Raw genomic sequence first — 19897 nt, forward strand, 5'->3', positions numbered from 1 at the left:
AAAACATAGTTTAGACTGTGTGAAGGAGTAGCCGATTTCTACCGTCACAAACAGATCATGTAACATGATGTTCAGCCATATCCAATTTACTTCATGCACTTTCTAAAGAGTGTGCCTTTGTTGTTATATTTATCGTAGTTTCCACATGTCTTTCCTTGCTAAATATATAATAAATATAAAAGTGACAGCTGCTTAGAAAAATGACAATTCCCGCTTCACATCATACAACTTCACTGTACTGTAGTAGCATCAGGCTGCCAACAGATGGAGATGTTCTCCAAATTATGTAAGGCGGAACAACGTCCCTTACCAGATGAACTCTCCTCCATGTCCTGTCAGAAGCTTTGTTTTCCAGTAGCTCAGCTACTCCTGTTTTATTGCAGCTACTTGTTGAGTCATGAAGGACGGTTGTTGATACTAGTTGTGTTCCTGATACACACCAGTGATGAATTTATTTTACATTTAGTTTGCAAGCGTGTGTGTGTTCGGTGTGTGCGAGCGACTTTATATGCATTTAATGGTTGCGTGTGTGCTTGTCTCTAAAGACGGCAAAGTATTATGATCTGACCTGATACAATATCCCTGTTATCACTGTTTGGACCATATATATTTGCTTAAATGTACATTTGTTGTATATACATATCAGGGGACTTAAACAACAACGTCTTCTATATATATAGAAGGCCAGGATGCACTACTGTAATAGAATTGTAGGTTTCACTACCCTACCTCCTTGTCATTGGTCCAGGAGGAAGTGGGGCAGGGGAATCCATTGATGCTCTTAATGGATGTTGTGGAGCAGATCGCAGCCGTTTTACTCTTCAAGTCTGTGCAGAGGTGAAAAACTGAGATAACTGTATCTAGATAACTACAAAAAAATGTATGGTATTACCACAGTGTTGTCGACATTACACATTTCATCTGTCACTCAAGCACATGGAGAGAATGGTTAGCAAACTAGAAAAAATATTTCTTTGTCAAGCAAAGTAAATTCATCATGTTGCTAAGATTATCCGTCTTGTATCCTAATAAAAAGAGATTAACAAACAGACATTAACATGAATACACAGACTGACATATCCCCACACATGCATTCATAAACACACACGGCCATTTAAAGCATAGATACATTCACACAGAGCCACTTCATGTGTTGCTATTCTTTTCTGCCTGATTTTTTTTCTGACTGACCAATGACAGCTTCCCATGTCAGCCCACCTGTGTGATCACATTCAAGTGGAGCTCTGAGGCTGAGCACTGAGGGGTGACTGGGTGAAGGATTAGTTGTGTTCCTGAAACACACCAGTGCTGAATTTATTATTCAAGCGTGTGTGTGCGAGCGAGTTTTTATGAATTACATGGTTGTGTGTGTGCTTGTTTCTAAAGACGGCTAAGTAAAATGATCTGAGTTAAATGTACATTTGTTGTTTAAGTCCCCAGATATATATATATATATATATTTGTATATAAAGTGTTTTGTTATCAAATCTGCTTTTTATATGGATATTCACAACGAATAAATAATAAATGATTGCTTCAAAATGTCTGACATCCTGAGGTGAAAGCTGATAGTTGGACCTGTGAACACAAAGTCCAACTATCAGCTTTCACCTCAGGATGTTCAACGGTTAAAGGAACTGGCCCAAGGGTCATCTCATGACCAACAATACAGCCTTAGCTCACCTTATGAGGCCAAAGCTATTTGAGTTCACTGAAGAAGACCCTGAGAAGTGGCCGAAAGCTCAGAAAACAAAAGGAGCTTCTGGTTGAATTGATCCAGAGTACACTTCAGTGCTCAAAATGTTTGTTGTGTCATCCAAACCATTCAGATGGTGACGGAGCTCCATGCACCTTTCATGACTTCAAGCCTCATCAGTGTCACACCAGAAGATTCACAGGAGGAAAGTATACAACAATAATAATAATGATGGCTGAGTTACATGTAGCTGCTCCACTTCAATGGTCCTGCAGTTGTGCATGCTGGACCACTGTCATGTTTGCTGTGTCACTTTAATACAACAGAGGACTTGGTCAGTGATTTGAATGAAAACCTGATTCATGTGAAACACGTCCATAATAACACATGTGACTGGAAACACAGCACCTAACTTTTAAAAGCTGCTTTTAAAAATTACGCAGCTGTACCAGAGCGATCGTTATGACTACATTACTTTGTGAATAATAGTTTATAAGATGTGTAATGAATAGATACATTTACTTCTCACTCTAGATGACAAATGTAAAGAGGTTGAAATCTGAATTAAATCTGTTGTACCCACACTAGTTTCTATTTCATTGGGAAGTTATTTTGTTTTTGGTTTCATGTTGTACATCATGACAGATGTATGCAGGTCCCTTTCATATTAATGATTGTGTCCTCACTAGATGATACATCTGACAGAACAACTACACGAATGAATACATACTAACTGCTAATCTACCCAAAATGACTTCAGTTTGTGTATTTTTCAAGTTGGTGGGTGCCATGAGGAAGTTTGCTCTTTGGAGATGAGTGTGTGTGGCTCTTAAAAGAGCCTTTGTGTCGATGGTTTCAAGCAGCTTTGCTTTACTTGGACTTGGGGGCCTTCTCGGTCTTCTTGGGCAACAGAACAGCCTGGATGTTGGGCAGCACGCCGCCCTGAGCGATGGTCACTCCGCCCAGGAGTTTGTTGAGCTCCTCGTCGTTGCGGACGGCCAGCTGCAGGTGGCGGGGGATGATACGGCTCTTCTTGTTGTCGCGGGCGGCGTTTCCAGCCAGCTCCAGGATCTCAGCGGTCAGGTACTCCAGCACAGCCGCCAGGTAGACGGGGGCGCCGGCACCAACGCGATGTGCGTAGTTGCCTTTACGCAGCAGCCTGTGAACACGACCGACGGGGAACTGGAGCCCAGCGCGGGAAGAGCGAGTCTTTGCCTTCGCTCTGGCCTTTCCGCCGGTTTTGCCTCTGCCTGACATGATGGATGTTGTTTGTTTCCTTAAACACGCTAGGAGAAACTGCGGCGAGCTTATCGAGCCCTCCTTTATATATCCGCAGATCGAGCGGGACGGTTCATGCTAGACCAACCTGAATAGAAGCCTCCAGCAAAGCAGCGGAGGACGGCCTGCACTTCTGTCCAATAAGCATAGAGTACTCAGGCGGTGGGTTGTTTCATTGGGCGACGCTGAGCTCCAGGAGGGGCCTCTCACCAATCAGGACCCGGGGATCTGGAGGAGCGTCACTATTTCACGGCTAGCTCCGCAGCTTAAAAGCCGGCTGTCTCGCCAACACTAGACTCTTTTCCCGAATCAGAGACAAGCTACAAAATGGCAAGAACCAAGCAGACCGCTCGTAAATCCACCGGAGGCAAAGCCCCCAGGAAGCAGCTGGCCACCAAGGCTGCGCGCAAGAGCGCCCCGGCCACCGGCGGCGTGAAGAAGCCTCACCGTTACAGGCCCGGTACCGTGGCTCTGAGAGAGATCCGTCGCTACCAGAAATCTACGGAGCTGCTGATCCGCAAGCTGCCCTTCCAGCGCCTGGTGAGAGAAATCGCTCAGGATTTCAAGACCGACCTGCGCTTCCAGAGCTCCGCTGTCATGGCTCTGCAGGAGGCCAGCGAGGCTTACCTGGTCGGCCTGTTTGAGGACACCAACCTGTGCGCCATCCACGCCAAGAGGGTAACCATCATGCCCAAGGACATCCAGCTGGCCCGCCGCATCCGCGGAGAGAGAGCTTAAACTGCTGCTGCTCCACTGACTATAACAACGGCTCTTTTAAGAGCCACTTCACTGTACTCAAGACAAAACTCCTTCGTTGCCCTGCTTGTTAAAGACAGTTAATACATATGACTAACTAGAGAATTGACTGCAGAGCTTAAAGTACATAGCAATACCATTGGAGTATTGAATAAATTAAGTAATAACAATATAATAAATTATAATCAAGTTATTACAGTACATTACAATCCATCTTTTTAAACATTTAACTTTAATCCGATTTACAACATTAATTGAACAGGAAACTTATTAGCATGTCATATTGCCATATTTACAGGAATTGCAGTCAAATATTTGTTGCTTTAGTAGCTCTGCATAGAATACACATGGGAAGGTACACAAGCTAAGACCTGGCCTGCTATTATTCTAACATTCATGAGGTCTGATATTTCACTTCAACTGTTAAATGGAACCATGGTCACAGCTGTAATTCAATTGTTTTATTATTTAAAGGGAGATGACTGATCTACTCTGTGCAAAAACTCATCAAACAGCTTCCGCTAATTAAGAAGGTGCTTTTGGTAAAACATTACAATGGTTTTGAAAGACAATCCCCAGGGACTGGCGCCCATGCAAACAAGTGAACTATTTGAAGCCTTGAACATAATGGTAACAGTTGCATTAAAGGCATTCATCAAGAGAACATGTATACCCCACTGATATAGACTCAGATGAAAATATTAAGTATCACTGAATGCTGTAAACACAATCACAGGCTGCTATCATCTCACTGCAATTATATTTGCATTGATTTCCAAGGCAACGATATATAAGACCTCCCCCCCCCCCCCCCCTTTTCTCTTCCAAAATGAGTTCAAAAGCACCACAGCTCCACCAAAACCCGTTTCCCAGCTGCTTCACATGTTTGTTCAGAGTGACCGAGTGAAAACAAGCACCGGCTGATGATTCCTTTGCACTAAAGTCACGTTTTTGTGCAGGCAGCAAACAAACCGCTGATGGCTGAGGCTCCTGGGGAAGTTGAGCCAGACCTCCTGTCAGCGCCGTGAACTTTTCATGCTGACGGTGCTGGAGATTCATTCTATAATTAGGACTTAATTCAATATCCATGTTGAAATAGGCAATTTGACTAAATATTCACTTCAAGCAATGATCATATCAATATTGTAGCACATTTAACACTAGGATACATGTTTATGTGTATTATTTTAATCATTGTTTAAAATAATCATTAAAACATGGCAAATGTTTTTGGAAAACTATTGGTCTTGTGAGTGAGAGATCTCAGTCAACCTGTCCATATGTTACCTATTGATCAATAGATCAAGTCTTCTCAGACTTTTATAGCCAATAACACATTCATATTACAAATGAAGGTTTGAGTGTCAACACGCTGTGTATCCAGAATGTACACGCGTGTGAAGTTTGTGTAGATTACTGTGGGTAAGTGGTAGCATGTTAACAAGTTATTTGAACCATTCATACTTTACGTATGTAGTGCTTTATAAACAAACACTATAACACAAAGTACTTTCCATGCTTGCTGCGGTAAAAACAAAACCCCTACCCTTCACTAACGCCCGTCACTTTACAATTATAACCACCAGGGGGGGGAAAAACTCCTCATCCTCGTTAGTGACACAGATCACTGATTTGTGAAAGTAGATTATACATCCTACAGTACAAAACTGCTGTTGCATTTAAAAATATCTATTCTCAGATGTAGAAGCTATGCAAGATGTTTTAGATTTATTCAAGATGGCTCTTCTTCAATTTAATTAACCACAGTAATATCATTAGTTAAAAGTGGCCGTCTAAATATTATCTATGATATGGTCATAATATGGTCATGTCATTAGAGTCAGGACAGTTTGCCTCCATAGAGAAAGTGTGTGGCTCTTAAAAGAGCCTTTGGTTTGATGTCTCCACAGAGGCGTTTACTTGGAGCTGGTGTACTTGGTCACGGCCTTGGTGCCCTCAGACACGGCGTGTTTGGCCAGCTCCCCGGGCAGCAGCAGACGGACGGCGGTCTGAATCTCCCTGGAGGTGATGGTGGAGCGCTTGTTGTAATGAGCCAGACGAGAGGCCTCACCGGCGATGCGCTCGAAGATGTCGCTCACGAAGGAGTTCATGATGCCCATGGCCTTGGACGAGATCCCAGTGTCGGGGTGGACCTGCTTCAGCACCTTGTACACGTAGATGGCGTAGCTCTCCTTCCTGGACTTCCTCCTCTTCTTTCCGCCCTTACCGGGGGCCTTCGCCACCGCTTTCTTGGAGCCCTTCTTGGGCGCAGGCTTCGCTGGTTCAGGCATTGTCACGATATTTTTCGTTCAAATGAGTACGGACTCTGGTGGCCAGGCTGTACTTGAACACATCACATGTAAACCAACATGTGCCGTTCCCCCTCTGTCATTGGCTGAATTTGGAGCGCCAGTGTAACAGCACGTGGGAGTGTCTCCGTGTTCGTGAATCCATTATTCTGCTGCTGACAGATGTTGAACTGTAGAGCTCAACTGTAACATTTGGAAGGTTAAGAAATGCAAGATGTCTGAAACATATTATAATTTATGTTAGTATCCCATTTGTATCATTTAAAACAATCTGAACCAAAGCCAACTGATACACAGCTCTAAATGATAAGGGAACCCTTAATGGTCCCAGTAAAACACCAGGTCAGTTCAACTTCAGGTTTATCAATCTGTCCATTTAAGAAGCACAAGTGATTGTGAGTACATTTTAACCTATTTTGGTGCAAATGAAAGTGACAGGCACTGTAAACCCAGACAGACCACACACACACACACACACACACACACACACACACACACACACACACACACACACACACACACACACACACACACACACACACACACACACACACACACACACACACGCACACACACACACGCACACACACACACAGGCCCCACTCACTCGTTCAGAGCAACACGGTGATATGTAAGGAGCGTTACCATGAACAATCTGGTAAGTGACTTTTTTAAAGAACAGTGGAAACAGTTCAAATACAAAGTTTCTCTCTGGTAACATCTGGTTACACAATCAATCAAGTGCTGTGTTTTATTTTTGTGTGTATTGCAATAGGGTCTCGATTAAACAATGAGTGAGTCAATAAGTCAGTCAGGGTCCAGAAGGCTGAAGTGTAAGGCCGTTTCCAAAGCCCTGCAGTACAAGGGGGACGTCAGTGGCTAACGCACGCTGTGGTGTGCACGGAGAGGACACTTGTGTGTTCTTCATAGCAACAAATGTAGTTGCTGAGTGTGAATTTAGATATGCACTAAATGGCTGTGTATATTATTGTATATGTGTGAGTGTCTGTGTATTCATATTAATGTCTTCTTGTGAATCTATTTTAATTAAAATACAAGGCAGATTAGTTTAGCAACATGATGACTTTATTTAGCTTGACCAAACATTTTTTTTTTCTGTTTTCTTACCACTCTCTCCATGTGCTTCAGTGACAGATGGAATAAGTAATGTCGACTACACTTCCTTTATTTGTGGTCACATTGTTACTTTGTCTATAGTTATATAGATCCAGGGGTGACTCATTTTTCACCAACGTGTGTTTCTGCACAGACTTGAAGCGTAAAGGTCCTCAACATCCATTCAGAGCAACAAACTGGTGAGGTGCAGCACCTAAACAAACAGCTCTGTCCATGGTCCTTGAAGATATAAACAATTTAGTTTTGTAATTATACTCTGAACCTTAAAAAAAATTCCCTATTTTAATGACAGCCACACATCAAGTTGATGCAGCTACAGAGCTCATATTCAAAACTCAGAACAGAGAAGAAGCTGTAATAAAACAGGTGAAGCTGAGCTAATGGAAAACAAAGCTTCTGACGATCATATAGGAGAGTTCAACTGGTAGTGGACGTTGTTCCGGTTCACATGATTTGGAGAGCAGCGCCATCTGTTGGCTTCCTGATGTTACTTAAGTATATATACACAAACATGTATATGATGTGAAACTGCAATTGTCATTTATATGAGCAGCTCACCCGCAACTTCAGTACTCTACTCGTTCTTATGCAAGTGTGTATATATGTTTAAGTGTATTTATATAAATAAAATTATAAATATAAAGTGTTTTTAAGTGTCACTTATATATTTAGCAGTTAAAGACCAGAGGAAAAACGATGAATGAATATTATAACTAATGTGATTGTACAAAACTGATTTAAACTTAAAAATACTCTTTAAAGAAGTATGGTTTATGAAGTACAGTATAAATGGCTGCATATCATGTCTTCATAGCCAAAAGCTGTACTATATATTTTTTTTGTTTTGATGTGAGATAACTTCGAAATATTATTAACAATTAGAAATACTCAGAGTGCTGAGCAGAGGATGTGAGCTCTCATTGACTTGGTGTGTGGCTCTTAAAAGAGCCGTTGTGTTGTTGAGCTGTTGGAAAGTGAGTTTATCCGCCGAAGCCGTACAGAGTGCGGCCCTGTCTCTTCAGAGCATACACCACGTCCATGGCGGTCACGGTCTTCCTCTTGGCGTGCTCGGTGTAGGTGACAGCATCGCGGATCACGTTCTCCAGGAAAACCTTCAACACGCCGCGGGTCTCCTCGTAGATCAGACCGGAGATACGCTTCACTCCGCCACGGCGAGCCAGGCGGCGGATAGCGGGCTTGGTAATTCCCTGGATGTTATCACGGAGAACTTTTCGATGACGCTTTGCGCCGCCTTTCCCGAGACCTTTTCCTCCCTTTCCTCGTCCAGACATCTTGTTCAGTTAGATGAGATCTAGTCAATGAGTTTCTCCGCGGGAACCACAGCTATTGATAGCTTGACTGAGGACCTGATAGAAGACCGAGGCCGCCGTCTTCCTCCTCTGTGGATCCTCATGGCAGCTGATAATTAAGTCTATTGTGCTCTATTGTCCTACATCCAAACCTCCACAGGTTTGGATGTAGGACGGCAGATATTAAAGTCTGACACTTTACCACTTGTGTGTATTAGGAGTAGGACTGTAGCACGTTTTCATCAAGAAGGAGTAGTGCCTGTGAAAAAACGATTGGTTAAAAATTAGAGTAACATTAGGACTGTTTGGGAAATACTTAGAGAATGTATGAATATTGAGCAACCTTGAGTGAAAAACAGTGGTCACACAAAGAGTCAGTTCACGATTTATCCCTTAGCTCTCCTGTTATCCTCAAATTAAAAAGTATCCTTTGAGTCATTTTGACCCCAGCAATTAAAACACTCCATAACATTATTATAATACAAATTGTTACCTAAGTATATGTTTCCAGTATGGTTTGTTTCATTGTTGACTACTCAAATTGCTTTTTATCTAAAACACAACCCCCAACCAAAAGTAAATGTTATATTCAAAAGTGTTAGTGCCGTATAAGCACTTGATGCTTGTCTTGAACTGTTTTGGATAGTTTTATGAACATGCCCATTTATTATTAGTCCACGGTGACAGTGTGACTATGTTCATCTTTCATTTGGTATCATTGGATACTGACCAGTTTTAAAAGCACCTCATGTATGCTTGACAATGTTGTTGATTACAAACTGTCATTCTGCTGGATTATATTTTACTACATTCATCTGGTTTCATTTGCATATATGGACCTCGGATAAAATGGTCATGGTTTTGTGGTGGTATCCTTAGAGTCGTATTTTCATCCCCCGCCACCTGAAGCTGCCCGTCAACAATGACGAGGAGTTCAACAAACTTCTGGGCAGAGTGACCATCTGTCAACTTTGTCTTTCCTTTCCTACCTTTGATTCATGACTTAAAATCTATGGTTAAAATCTATAAGATCGACAACAACACTGTTGTTGTGGTTTTGCTATGAGCTTGGATGGGGGTGATTGAAGGGGTGGGGGGTGTTTTTTTTTATCATTGTGAGAATTGAAAGTACTCTGTGTTATAGTGCTTGTATAAAAAGTAATACATAAATCAAGTATGTTTGAATGGTTACAATTACATGTTTACATGCTACAATTTACACAAACACTTTCACATACTGCACACGTGTGTACATTCTGGATACACATAGTGTTTGTTGACACTAAGGCCTTCATTTGTTATTTGAATGTGTTATTGGCCATAAAAATATGAGAAGACTTGATCTATTGATCAATAGGCAACATTGTGGGCGGCTGTGGCTGAGGGGTAGAGTGGTCGTCCTCCAACCTGAAGGTAGGCGGTTCGATCCCCAGTCTGAACCATCTGCATGCCGAAGTGTCCTTGGGCAAGATGCTGAACCCTCAATAGCCCCCCATAGAATAACAAAGTGCTGCAAGTAGATGCACTGTATGAATGTGTGTGTGAATGGGTGAATGTGAAACTGTACTGTAAAGCGCTTTGAGTGGTCTTCATCAGACTAGAAAAGCGCTATATAAATACAAATCCATTTACCATATTGACAGGTTAACAGATATTTCTCACACATGGGTCAAATAGTTTTTCAGAAACGTTTGCCATGATTTAATGACTATTTTACACAGATTAATGATTACCATAATCTACAGAAACCTGTATCCCAGTGTTAACATGGTGAGCAAAAGTTGGTATTTACTAAGTAGAGAATTTGCTAATTCCAGTAAAGCTTAAACATTTTCTGGAAAATAAATGATTGAACCTGTTGACTTTTTGTATAAAATGAGAGAAATGTGCCACAATCTTAAATTAATCATCGCTTGAAGTCAATATTTGTTTAAATTGACAAATTCAACATGGATATGAACTGTAGCGGCAATGACTCTCCAGCAACCTCAGCATGAAACGTCGAGGCGATGATAGGAAGTCTGGCTCAACTTCGCCAGGAGCCTCGGCCATCAGCGGTGTGTTTGCTGCCTCCACAATTACTTGACTTTATTACAAAGGGATCATCAGCAGGTGCTTGTTTGTACTCGGTCTCTCTGAACAAACATGTGGAGCAGCAGGGAAACGGGTTTTGGTGGAGCTGTGGTGCTTGTGAACTCATTTTAGGAGAGAAACTAGTGGGAAAAGCCGCTGAGCAGCGCTGCTCACCGCGGTGAACGGGTCGTGTTTGGAGACTCCACCGACAAAATGCAGAGAGCATCAGAGCTCTTCATGAGTTCAATTTGAAGACAAATAAGTCCGCTACCTGCTGCCTCACTGTCAGCCTCCAGCACCGCTTACCCACTGACTTTTCACTCGTTATTGAGTGAAGAGAAAACACAAGTGTCTCGGCGTTCACACTGCACATAGGAGCCACAGCTCGACTGAGTCTTCACGGTTCTCATGGTGTGTTCATGTACCGCCTCCCGATCAGGACTCATCATCAGTCCTGTAACTCACTCCGATAGTTCGTCGTTGATTTAAACGCAAAGAGAAAGATGGCAGAAGTCGCTCCAGCTCCAGCTCCAGCCGCCGCCGCCGCCAAGGTTAAAGCGGTCAAGAAGAAGGTCGTGAAAGCGAAGCCCGCTGGCCCCAGCGTCAGTGAGCTCATCGTGAAAGCCGTGTCCGCGTCCAAGGAGCGCAGTGGCGCGTCAGTGTCCGCCCTCAAGAAGGCTCTGGCTGCCGGAGGTTACGATGTGGAGAAGAACAATTCCCGCGTCAACACCACCATCAAGAAGCTGGTGGTCAGCGGGACCCTGGTCCAGACCAAGGGAACCGGGGCCACAGGCTCGTTCAAGATGAGCAAGAAGGTGGAGACCAAGGTCCATAAGCCGGTGAAGAAGGCCGCTCCCAAAGCGAAGAAGCCCGCCGCCAAGAAACCTGCAGTGGCTAAAAAGCCCAAGGCAGCGGCAGCAAAGAAGCCAGCAGCCGCCAAAAAGTCCCCGAAGAAGGTGACGAAACCAGCAGCGGCCAAGAAGGTGGCCAAGAGCCCTAAGAAGGTGGCGAAGAGCCCCAAGAAAGTGGCAAAGAGCCCCAAGAAGGTGGTGAAAAAGGCGCCTGCTGCCAAGAAAGCCCCCGCGAAGAAGGTCGCCAAACCCAAAGCGAAGAAGACCGCAGCCAAGAAGAAGTGAGCTGTCCTCACAGTGAAACAGGTCTATCCTGGTAAAAGGCTCTTTTAAGAGCCACACACGTCTATCCACAAAGAGCAGACTCCTCATCATCCATCACCACTGTCAATAAATATGTAGAGACAGAGTCCTGAGGTAAAGGGAGATAAGTTGGATAGAATCATATGAAATGTCTCTTACGATGTCAAGATTTAGAAGTTAGTTAATATCAAAACATAAAATAATATAAAACATAGTTTAGACTGTGTGAAGGAGTAGCCGATTTCTACCGTCACAAACAGATCATGTAACATGATGTTCAGCCATATCCAATTTACTTCATGCACTTTCTAAAGAGTGTGCCTTTGTTGTTATATTTATCGTAGTTTCCACATGTCTTTCCTTGCTAAATATATAATAAATATAAAAGTGACAGCTGCTTAGAAAAATGACAATTCCCGCTTCACATCATACAACTTCACTGTACTGTAGTAGCATCAGGCTGCCAACAGATGGAGATGTTCTCCAAATTATGTAAGGCGGAACAACGTCCCTTACCAGATGAACTCTCCTCCATGTCCTGTCAGAAGCTTTGTTTTCCAGTAGCTCAGCTACTCCTGTTTTATTGCAGCTACTTGTTGAGTCATGAAGGACGGTTGTTGATACTAGTTGTGTTCCTGATACACACCAGTGATGAATTTATTTTACATTTAGTTTGCAAGCGTGTGTGTGTTCGGTGTGTGCGAGCGACTTTATATGCATTTAATGGTTGCGTGTGTGCTTGTCTCTAAAGACGGCAAAGTATTATGATCTGACCTGATACAATATCCCTGTTATCACTGTTTGGACCATATATATTTGCTTAAATGTACATTTGTTGTATATACATATCAGGGGACTTAAACAACAACGTCTTCTATATATATAGAAGGCCAGGATGCACTACTGTAATAGAATTGTAGGTTTCACTACCCTACCTCCTTGTCATTGGTCCAGGAGGAAGTGGGGCAGGGGAATCCATTGATGCTCTTAATGGATGTTGTGGAGCAGATCGCAGCCGTTTTACTCTTCAAGTCTGTGCAGAGGTGAAAAACTGAGATAACTGTATCTAGATAACTACAAAAAAATGTATGGTATTACCACAGTGTTGTCGACATTACACATTTCATCTGTCACTCAAGCACATGGAGAGAATGGTTAGCAAACTAGAAAAAATATTTCTTTGTCAAGCAAAGTAAATTCATCATGTTGCTAAGATTATCCGTCTTGTATCCTAATAAAAAGAGATTAACAAACAGACATTAACATGAATACACAGACTGACATATCCCCACACATGCATTCATAAACACACACGGCCATTTAAAGCATAGATACATTCACACAGAGCCACTTCATGTGTTGCTATTCTTTTCTGCCTGATTTTTTTTCTGACTGACCAATGACAGCTTCCCATGTCAGCCCACCTGTGTGATCACATTCAAGTGGAGCTCTGAGGCTGAGCACTGAGGGGTGACTGGGTGAAGGATTAGTTGTGTTCCTGAAACACACCAGTGCTGAATTTATTATTCAAGCGTGTGTGTGCGAGCGAGTTTTTATGAATTACATGGTTGTGTGTGTGCTTGTTTCTAAAGACGGCTAAGTAAAATGATCTGAGTTAAATGTACATTTGTTGTTTAAGTCCCCAGATATATATATATATATATATTTGTATATAAAGTGTTTTGTTATCAAATCTGCTTTTTATATGGATATTCACAACGAATAAATAATAAATGATTGCTTCAAAATGTCTGACATCCTGAGGTGAAAGCTGATAGTTGGACCTGTGAACACAAAGTCCAACTATCAGCTTTCACCTCAGGATGTTCAACGGTTAAAGGAACTGGCCCAAGGGTCATCTCATGACCAACAATACAGCCTTAGCTCACCTTATGAGGCCAAAGCTATTTGAGTTCACTGAAGAAGACCCTGAGAAGTGGCCGAAAGCTCAGAAAACAAAAGGAGCTTCTGGTTGAATTGATCCAGAGTACACTTCAGTGCTCAAAATGTTTGTTGTGTCATCCAAACCATTCAGATGGTGACGGAGCTCCATGCACCTTTCATGACTTCAAGCCTCATCAGTGTCACACCAGAAGATTCACAGGAGGAAAGTATACAACAATAATAATAATGATGGCTGAGTTACATGTAGCTGCTCCACTTCAATGGTCCTGCAGTTGTGCATGCTGGACCACTGTCATGTTTGCTGTGTCACTTTAATACAACAGAGGACTTGGTCAGTGATTTGAATGAAAACCTGATTCATGTGAAACACGTCCATAATAACACATGTGACTGGAAACACAGCACCTAACTTTTAAAAGCTGCTTTTAAAAATTACGCAGCTGTACCAGAGCGATCGTTATGACTACATTACTTTGTGAATAATAGTTTATAAGATGTGTAATGAATAGATACATTTACTTCTCACTCTAGATGACAAATGTAAAGAGGTTGAAATCTGAATTAAATCTGTTGTACCCACACTAGTTTCTATTTCATTGGGAAGTTATTTTGTTTTTGGTTTCATGTTGTACATCATGACAGATGTATGCAGGTCCCTTTCATATTAATGATTGTGTCCTCACTAGATGATACATCTGACAGAACAACTACACGAATGAATACATACTAACTGCTAATCTACCCAAAATGACTTCAGTTTGTGTATTTTTCAAGTTGGTGGGTGCCATGAGGAAGTTTGCTCTTTGGAGATGAGTGTGTGTGGCTCTTAAAAGAGCCTTTGTGTCGATGGTTTCAAGCAGCTTTGCTTTACTTGGACTTGGGGGCCTTCTCGGTCTTCTTGGGCAACAGAACAGCCTGGATGTTGGGCAGCACGCCGCCCTGAGCGATGGTCACTCCGCCCAGGAGTTTGTTGAGCTCCTCGTCGTTGCGGACGGCCAGCTGCAGGTGGCGGGGGATGATACGGCTCTTCTTGTTGTCGCGGGCGGCGTTTCCAGCCAGCTCCAGGATCTCAGCGGTCAGGTACTCCAGCACAGCCGCCAGGTAGACGGGGGCGCCGGCACCAACGCGATGTGCGTAGTTGCCTTTACGCAGCAGCCTGTGAACACGACCGACGGGGAACTGGAGCCCAGCGCGGGAAGAGCGAGTCTTTGCCTTCGCTCTGGCCTTTCCGCCGGTTTTGCCTCTGCCTGACATGATGGATGTTGTTTGTTTCCTTAAACACGCTAGGAGAAACTGCGGCGAGCTTATCGAGCCCTCCTTTATATATCCGCAGATCGAGCGGGACGGTTCATGCTAGACCAACCTGAATAGAAGCCTCCAGCAAAGCAGCGGAGGACGGCCTGCACTTCTGTCCAATAAGCATAGAGTACTCAGGCGGTGGGTTGTTTCATTGGGCGACGCTGAGCTCCAGGAGGGGCCTCTCACCAATCAGGACCCGGGGATCTGGAGGAGCGTCACTATTTCACGGCTAGCTCCGCAGCTTAAAAGCCGGCTGTCTCGCCAACACTAGACTCTTTTCCCGAATCAGAGACAAGCTACAAAATGGCAAGAACCAAGCAGACCGCTCGTAAATCCACCGGAGGCAAAGCCCCCAGGAAGCAGCTGGCCACCAAGGCTGCGCGCAAGAGCGCCCCGGCCACCGGCGGCGTGAAGAAGCCTCACCGTTACAGGCCCGGTACCGTGGCTCTGAGAGAGATCCGTCGCTACCAGAAATCTACGGAGCTGCTGATCCGCAAGCTGCCCTTCCAGCGCCTGGTGAGAGAAATCGCTCAGGATTTCAAGACCGACCTGCGCTTCCAGAGCTCCGCTGTCATGGCTCTGCAGGAGGCCAGCGAGGCTTACCTGGTCGGCCTGTTTGAGGACACCAACCTGTGCGCCATCCACGCCAAGAGGGTAACCATCATGCCCAAGGACATCCAGCTGGCCCGCCGCATCCGCGGAGAGAGAGCTTAAACTGCTGCTGCTCCACTGACTATAACAACGGCTCTTTTAAGAGCCACTTCACTGTACTCAAGACAAAACTCCTTCGTTGCCCTGCTTGTTAAAGACAGTTAATACATATGACTAACTAGAGAATTGACTGCAGAGCTTAAAGTACATAGCAATACCATTGGAGTATTGAATAAATTAAGTAATAACAATATAATAAATTATAATCAAGTTATTACAGTACATTACAATCCATCTTTTTAAACATTTAACTTTAATCCGATTTACAACATTAATTGAACAGGAAACTTATTAGCATGTCATATTGCCATATTTACAGGAATTGCAGTCAAATATTTGTTGCTTTAGTAGCTCTGCATAGAATACACATGGGAAGGTACACAAGCTAAGACCTGGCCTGCTATTATTCTAACATTCATGAGGTCTGATATTTCACTTCAACTGTTAAATGGAACCATGGTCACAGCTGTAATTCAATTGTTTTATTATTTAAAGGGAGATGACTGATCTACTCTGTGCAAAAACTCATCAAACAGCTTCCGCTAATTAAGAAGGTGCTTTTGGTAAAACATTACAATGGTTTTGAAAGACAATCCCCAGGGACTGGCGCCCATGCAAACAAGTGAACTATTTGAAGCCTTGAACATAATGGTAACAGTTGCATTAAAGGCATTCATCAAGAGAACATGTATACCCCACTGATATAGACTCAGATGAAAATATTAAGTATCACTGAATGCTGTAAACACAATCACAGGCTGCTATCATCTCACTGCAATTATATTTGCATTGATTTCCAAGGCAACGATATATAAGACCTCCCCCCCCCCCCCCCCTTTTCTCTTCCAAAATGAGTTCAAAAGCACCACAGCTCCACCAAAACCCGTTTCCCAGCTGCTTCACATGTTTGTTCAGAGTGACCGAGTGAAAACAAGCACCGGCTGATGATTCCTTTGCACTAAAGTCACGTTTTTGTGCAGGCAGCAAACAAACCGCTGATGGCTGAGGCTCCTGGGGAAGTTGAGCCAGACCTCCTGTCAGCGCCGTGAACTTTTCATGCTGACGGTGCTGGAGATTCATTCTATAATTAGGACTTAATTCAATATCCATGTTGAAATAGGCAATTTGACTAAATATTCACTTCAAGCAATGATCATATCAATATTGTAGCACATTTAACACTAGGATACATGTTTATGTGTATTATTTTAATCATTGTTTAAAATAATCATTAAAACATGGCAAATGTTTTTGGAAAACTATTGGTCTTGTGAGTGAGAGATCTCAGTCAACCTGTCCATATGTTACCTATTGATCAATAGATCAAGTCTTCTCAGACTTTTATAGCCAATAACACATTCATATTACAAATGAAGGTTTGAGTGTCAACACGCTGTGTATCCAGAATGTACACGCGTGTGAAGTTTGTGTAGATTACTGTGGGTAAGTGGTAGCATGTTAACAAGTTATTTGAACCATTCATACTTTACGTATGTAGTGCTTTATAAACAAACACTATAACACAAAGTACTTTCCATGCTTGCTGCGGTAAAAACAAAACCCCTACCCTTCACTAACGCCCGTCACTTTACAATTATAACCACCAGGGGGGGGAAAAACTCCTCATCCTCGTTAGTGACACAGATCACTGATTTGTGAAAGTAGATTATACATCCTACAGTACAAAACTGCTGTTGCATTTAAAAATATCTATTCTCAGATGTAGAAGCTATGCAAGATGTTTTAGATTTATTCAAGATGGCTCTTCTTCAATTTAATTAACCACAGTAATATCATTAGTTAAAAGTGGCCGTCTAAATATTATCTATGATATGGTCATAATATGGTCATGTCATTAGAGTCAGGACAGTTTGCCTCCATAGAGAAAGTGTGTGGCTCTTAAAAGAGCCTTTGGTTTGATGTCTCCACAGAGGCGTTTACTTGGAGCTGGTGTACTTGGTCACGGCCTTGGTGCCCTCAGACACGGCGTGTTTGGCCAGCTCCCCGGGCAGCAGCAGACGGACGGCGGTCTGAATCTCCCTGGAGGTGATGGTGGAGCGCTTGTTGTAATGAGCCAGACGAGAGGCCTCACCGGCGATGCGCTCGAAGATGTCGCTCACGAAGGAGTTCATGATGCCCATGGCCTTGGACGAGATCCCAGTGTCGGGGTGGACCTGCTTCAGCACCTTGTACACGTAGATGGCGTAGCTCTCCTTCCTGGACTTCCTCCTCTTCTTTCCGCCCTTACCGGGGGCCTTCGCCACCGCTTTCTTGGAGCCCTTCTTGGGCGCAGGCTTCGCTGGTTCAGGCATTGTCACGATATTTTTCGTTCAAATGAGTACGGACTCTGGTGGCCAGGCTGTACTTGAACACATCACATGTAAACCAACATGTGCCGTTCCCCCTCTGTCATTGGCTGAATTTGGAGCGCCAGTGTAACAGCACGTGGGAGTGTCTCCGTGTTCGTGAATCCATTATTCTGCTGCTGACAGATGTTGAACTGTAGAGCTCAACTGTAACATTTGGAAGGTTAAGAAATGCAAGATGTCTGAAACATATTATAATTTATGTTAGTATCCCATTTGTATCATTTAAAACAATCTGAACCAAAGCCAACTGATACACAGCTCTAAATGATAAGGGAACCCTTAATGGTCCCAGTAAAACACCAGGTCAGTTCAACTTCAGGTTTATCAATCTGTCCATTTAAGAAGCACAAGTGATTGTGAGTACATTTTAACCTATTTTGGTGCAAATGAAAGTGACAGGCACTGTAAACCCAGACAGACCACACACACACACACACACACACACACACACACACACACACACACACACACACACACACACACACACACACACACACACACACACACACACACACACACACACACACACACACACACACACACACGCACACACACACACGCACACACACACACAGGCCCCACTCACTCGTTCAGAGCAACACGGTGATATGTAAGGAGCGTTACCATGAACAATCTGGTAAGCAGCTACAGAGCTCATATTCAAAACTCAGAACAGAGAAGAAGCTGTAATAAAACAGGTGAAGCTGAGCTACTGTCAAACAAAGCTTCTGACGATCATATAGGAGAGTTCAACTGGTAGTGGACGTTGTTCCGGTTCACATGATTTGGAGAGCAGCGCCATCTGTTGGCTTCCTGATGTTACTTAAGTATATATACACAAACATGTATATGATGTGAAACTGCAATTGTCATTTATATGAGCAGTTCACCCGCAACTTCAGTACTCTACTCGTTCTTATGCAAGTGTGTGTATATGTTTAAGTGTATTTATATAAATAAAATTGTAAATATAAAGTGTTTTTAAGTGTCACTTATATATTTAGCAGTTAAAGACCAGAGGAAAAACGATGAATGAATATTATAACTAATGTGATTGTACAAAACTGATTTAAACTTAAAAATACTCTTTAAAGAAGTATGGTTTATGAAGTACAGTAGAAATCGCTGCATATCATGTCTTCATAGCCAAAAGCTGTACTATATATTTTTTTTGTTTTGATGTGAGATAACTTCGAAATATTATTAACAATTAGAAATACTCAGAGTGCTGAGCAGAGGATGTGAGCTCTCATTGACTTGGTGTGTGGCTCTTAAAAGAGCCGTTGTGTTGTTGAGCTGTTGGAAAGTGAGTTTATCCGCCGAAGCCGTACAGAGTGCGGCCCTGTCTCTTCAGAGCATACACCACGTCCATGGCGGTCACGGTCTTCCTCTTGGCGTGCTCGGTGTAGGTGACAGCATCGCGGATCACGTTCTCCAGGAAAACCTTCAACACGCCGCGGGTCTCCTCGTAGATCAGACCGGAGATACGCTTCACTCCGCCACGGCGAGCCAGGCGGCGGATAGCGGGCTTGGTAATTCCCTGGATGTTATCACGGAGAACTTTTCGATGACGCTTTGCGCCGCCTTTCCCGAGACCCTTTCCTCCCTTTCCTCGTCCAGACATCTTGTTCAGTTAGATGAGATCTAGTCAATGAGTTTCTCCACGGGAACCACAGCTATTGATAGCTTGACTGAGGACCTGATAGAAGACCGAGGCCGCCGTCTTCCTCCTCTGTGGATCCTCATGGCAGCTGATAATTAAGTCTATTGTGCTCTATTGTCCTACATCCAAACCTCCACAGGTTTGGATGTAGGACGGCAGATATTAAAGTCTGACACTTTACCACTTGTGTGTATTAGGAGTAGGACTGTAGCACGTTTTCATCAAGAAGGAGTAGTG

General features: G+C 43.3%; 7 protein-coding genes across 8 annotated transcripts; 3 read left to right on the top strand and 4 right to left on the bottom strand.

Moving 5' to 3' along the window:
- Window positions 1-2566: 2566 nt before the first annotated feature.
- On the bottom strand, window positions 2567-19603 carry LOC132996508 (histone H2A-like). Of its 2 annotated transcripts, XM_061066800.1 has the most exons (3): window positions 19579-19603; window positions 14490-14880; window positions 2567-2972 (listed from the first exon to the last, which is right to left on the bottom strand). In XM_061066800.1, the coding sequence occupies exons 2-3, from the start codon at window positions 14870-14872 to the stop codon at window positions 2567-2569; spliced, it is 789 nt and encodes a 262-aa protein (XP_060922783.1). In that variant the 5' UTR covers window positions 14873-14880; window positions 19579-19603. The 2 variants fall into 2 exon arrangements, with proteins under 2 accessions (XP_060922783.1, XP_060922782.1); XM_061066799.1 differs by lacking the exons at window positions 14490-14880; window positions 19579-19603 and adding an exon at window positions 8441-8468 and having other exon boundaries at window positions 2567-2940.
- On the top strand, window positions 3302-3712 carry LOC132996507 (histone H3). Its single transcript, XM_061066798.1, has one exon. The coding sequence runs from the start codon at window positions 3302-3304 to the stop codon at window positions 3710-3712; it is 411 nt and encodes a 136-aa protein (XP_060922781.1).
- LOC132996511 (histone H2B) lies at window positions 5647-6021 on the bottom strand. The gene has a single exon (XM_061066802.1). The coding sequence runs from the start codon at window positions 6019-6021 to the stop codon at window positions 5647-5649; it is 375 nt and encodes a 124-aa protein (XP_060922785.1).
- On the top strand, window positions 11042-11695 carry LOC132996512 (histone H1-like). Its single transcript, XM_061066803.1, has one exon. It carries the CDS (start codon window positions 11063-11065, stop codon window positions 11693-11695), a length of 633 nt encoding a protein of 210 aa, XP_060922786.1. The 5' UTR covers window positions 11042-11062.
- On the top strand, window positions 15221-15631 carry LOC132997029 (histone H3, embryonic-like). The gene is made up of 2 exons (XM_061067399.1): window positions 15221-15433; window positions 15506-15631. Exons 1-2 carry the CDS (start codon window positions 15221-15223, stop codon window positions 15629-15631), a joined length of 339 nt encoding a protein of 112 aa, XP_060923382.1.
- On the bottom strand, window positions 17566-17940 carry LOC132996509 (histone H2B). Its single transcript, XM_061066801.1, has one exon. It carries the CDS (start codon window positions 17938-17940, stop codon window positions 17566-17568), a length of 375 nt encoding a protein of 124 aa, XP_060922784.1.
- LOC132996513 (histone H4) lies at window positions 19310-19624 on the bottom strand. The gene has a single exon (XM_061066804.1). It carries the CDS (start codon window positions 19619-19621, stop codon window positions 19310-19312), a length of 312 nt encoding a protein of 103 aa, XP_060922787.1. The 5' UTR covers window positions 19622-19624.
- Window positions 19625-19897: the final 273 nt, after the last annotated feature.

This window comes from Limanda limanda, chromosome 23 (assembly GCF_963576545.1).
Source record: "Limanda limanda chromosome 23, fLimLim1.1, whole genome shotgun sequence".
NCBI classification, from domain to species: Eukaryota; Metazoa; Chordata; class Actinopteri; order Pleuronectiformes; family Pleuronectidae; genus Limanda; species Limanda limanda.

Bases quoted from the DNA above. Each gene is read 5' to 3' on its own strand.
- LOC132996513 (XM_061066804.1), bottom strand. From the start codon at position 19,621: ATGTCTGGACGAGGAAAGGGAGGAAAGGGTCTCGGGAAAGGCGGCGCA.
- LOC132996511 (XM_061066802.1), bottom strand. From the start codon at position 6,021: ATGCCTGAACCAGCGAAGCCTGCGCCCAAGAAGGGCTCCAAGAAAGCG.
- LOC132996508 (XM_061066800.1), bottom strand. From the start codon at position 14,872: ATGTCAGGCAGAGGCAAAACCGGCGGAAAGGCCAGAGCGAAGGCAAAG. The intron at 2,973-14,489 runs GTAAAGCAAAGC...AGCGTGTTTAAG, and splicing joins GAGAAGGCCCCCAAGTCCAA to GAAACAAACAACATCCATCA.
- LOC132997029 (XM_061067399.1), top strand. From the start codon at position 15,221: ATGGCAAGAACCAAGCAGACCGCTCGTAAATCCACCGGAGGCAAAGCC. The intron at 15,434-15,505 runs GTGAGAGAAATC...GCTCTGCAGGAG, and splicing joins AGCTGCCCTTCCAGCGCCTG to GCCAGCGAGGCTTACCTGGT.
- LOC132996507 (XM_061066798.1), top strand. From the start codon at position 3,302: ATGGCAAGAACCAAGCAGACCGCTCGTAAATCCACCGGAGGCAAAGCC.
- LOC132996512 (XM_061066803.1), top strand. From the start codon at position 11,063: ATGGCAGAAGTCGCTCCAGCTCCAGCTCCAGCCGCCGCCGCCGCCAAG.
- LOC132996509 (XM_061066801.1), bottom strand. From the start codon at position 17,940: ATGCCTGAACCAGCGAAGCCTGCGCCCAAGAAGGGCTCCAAGAAAGCG.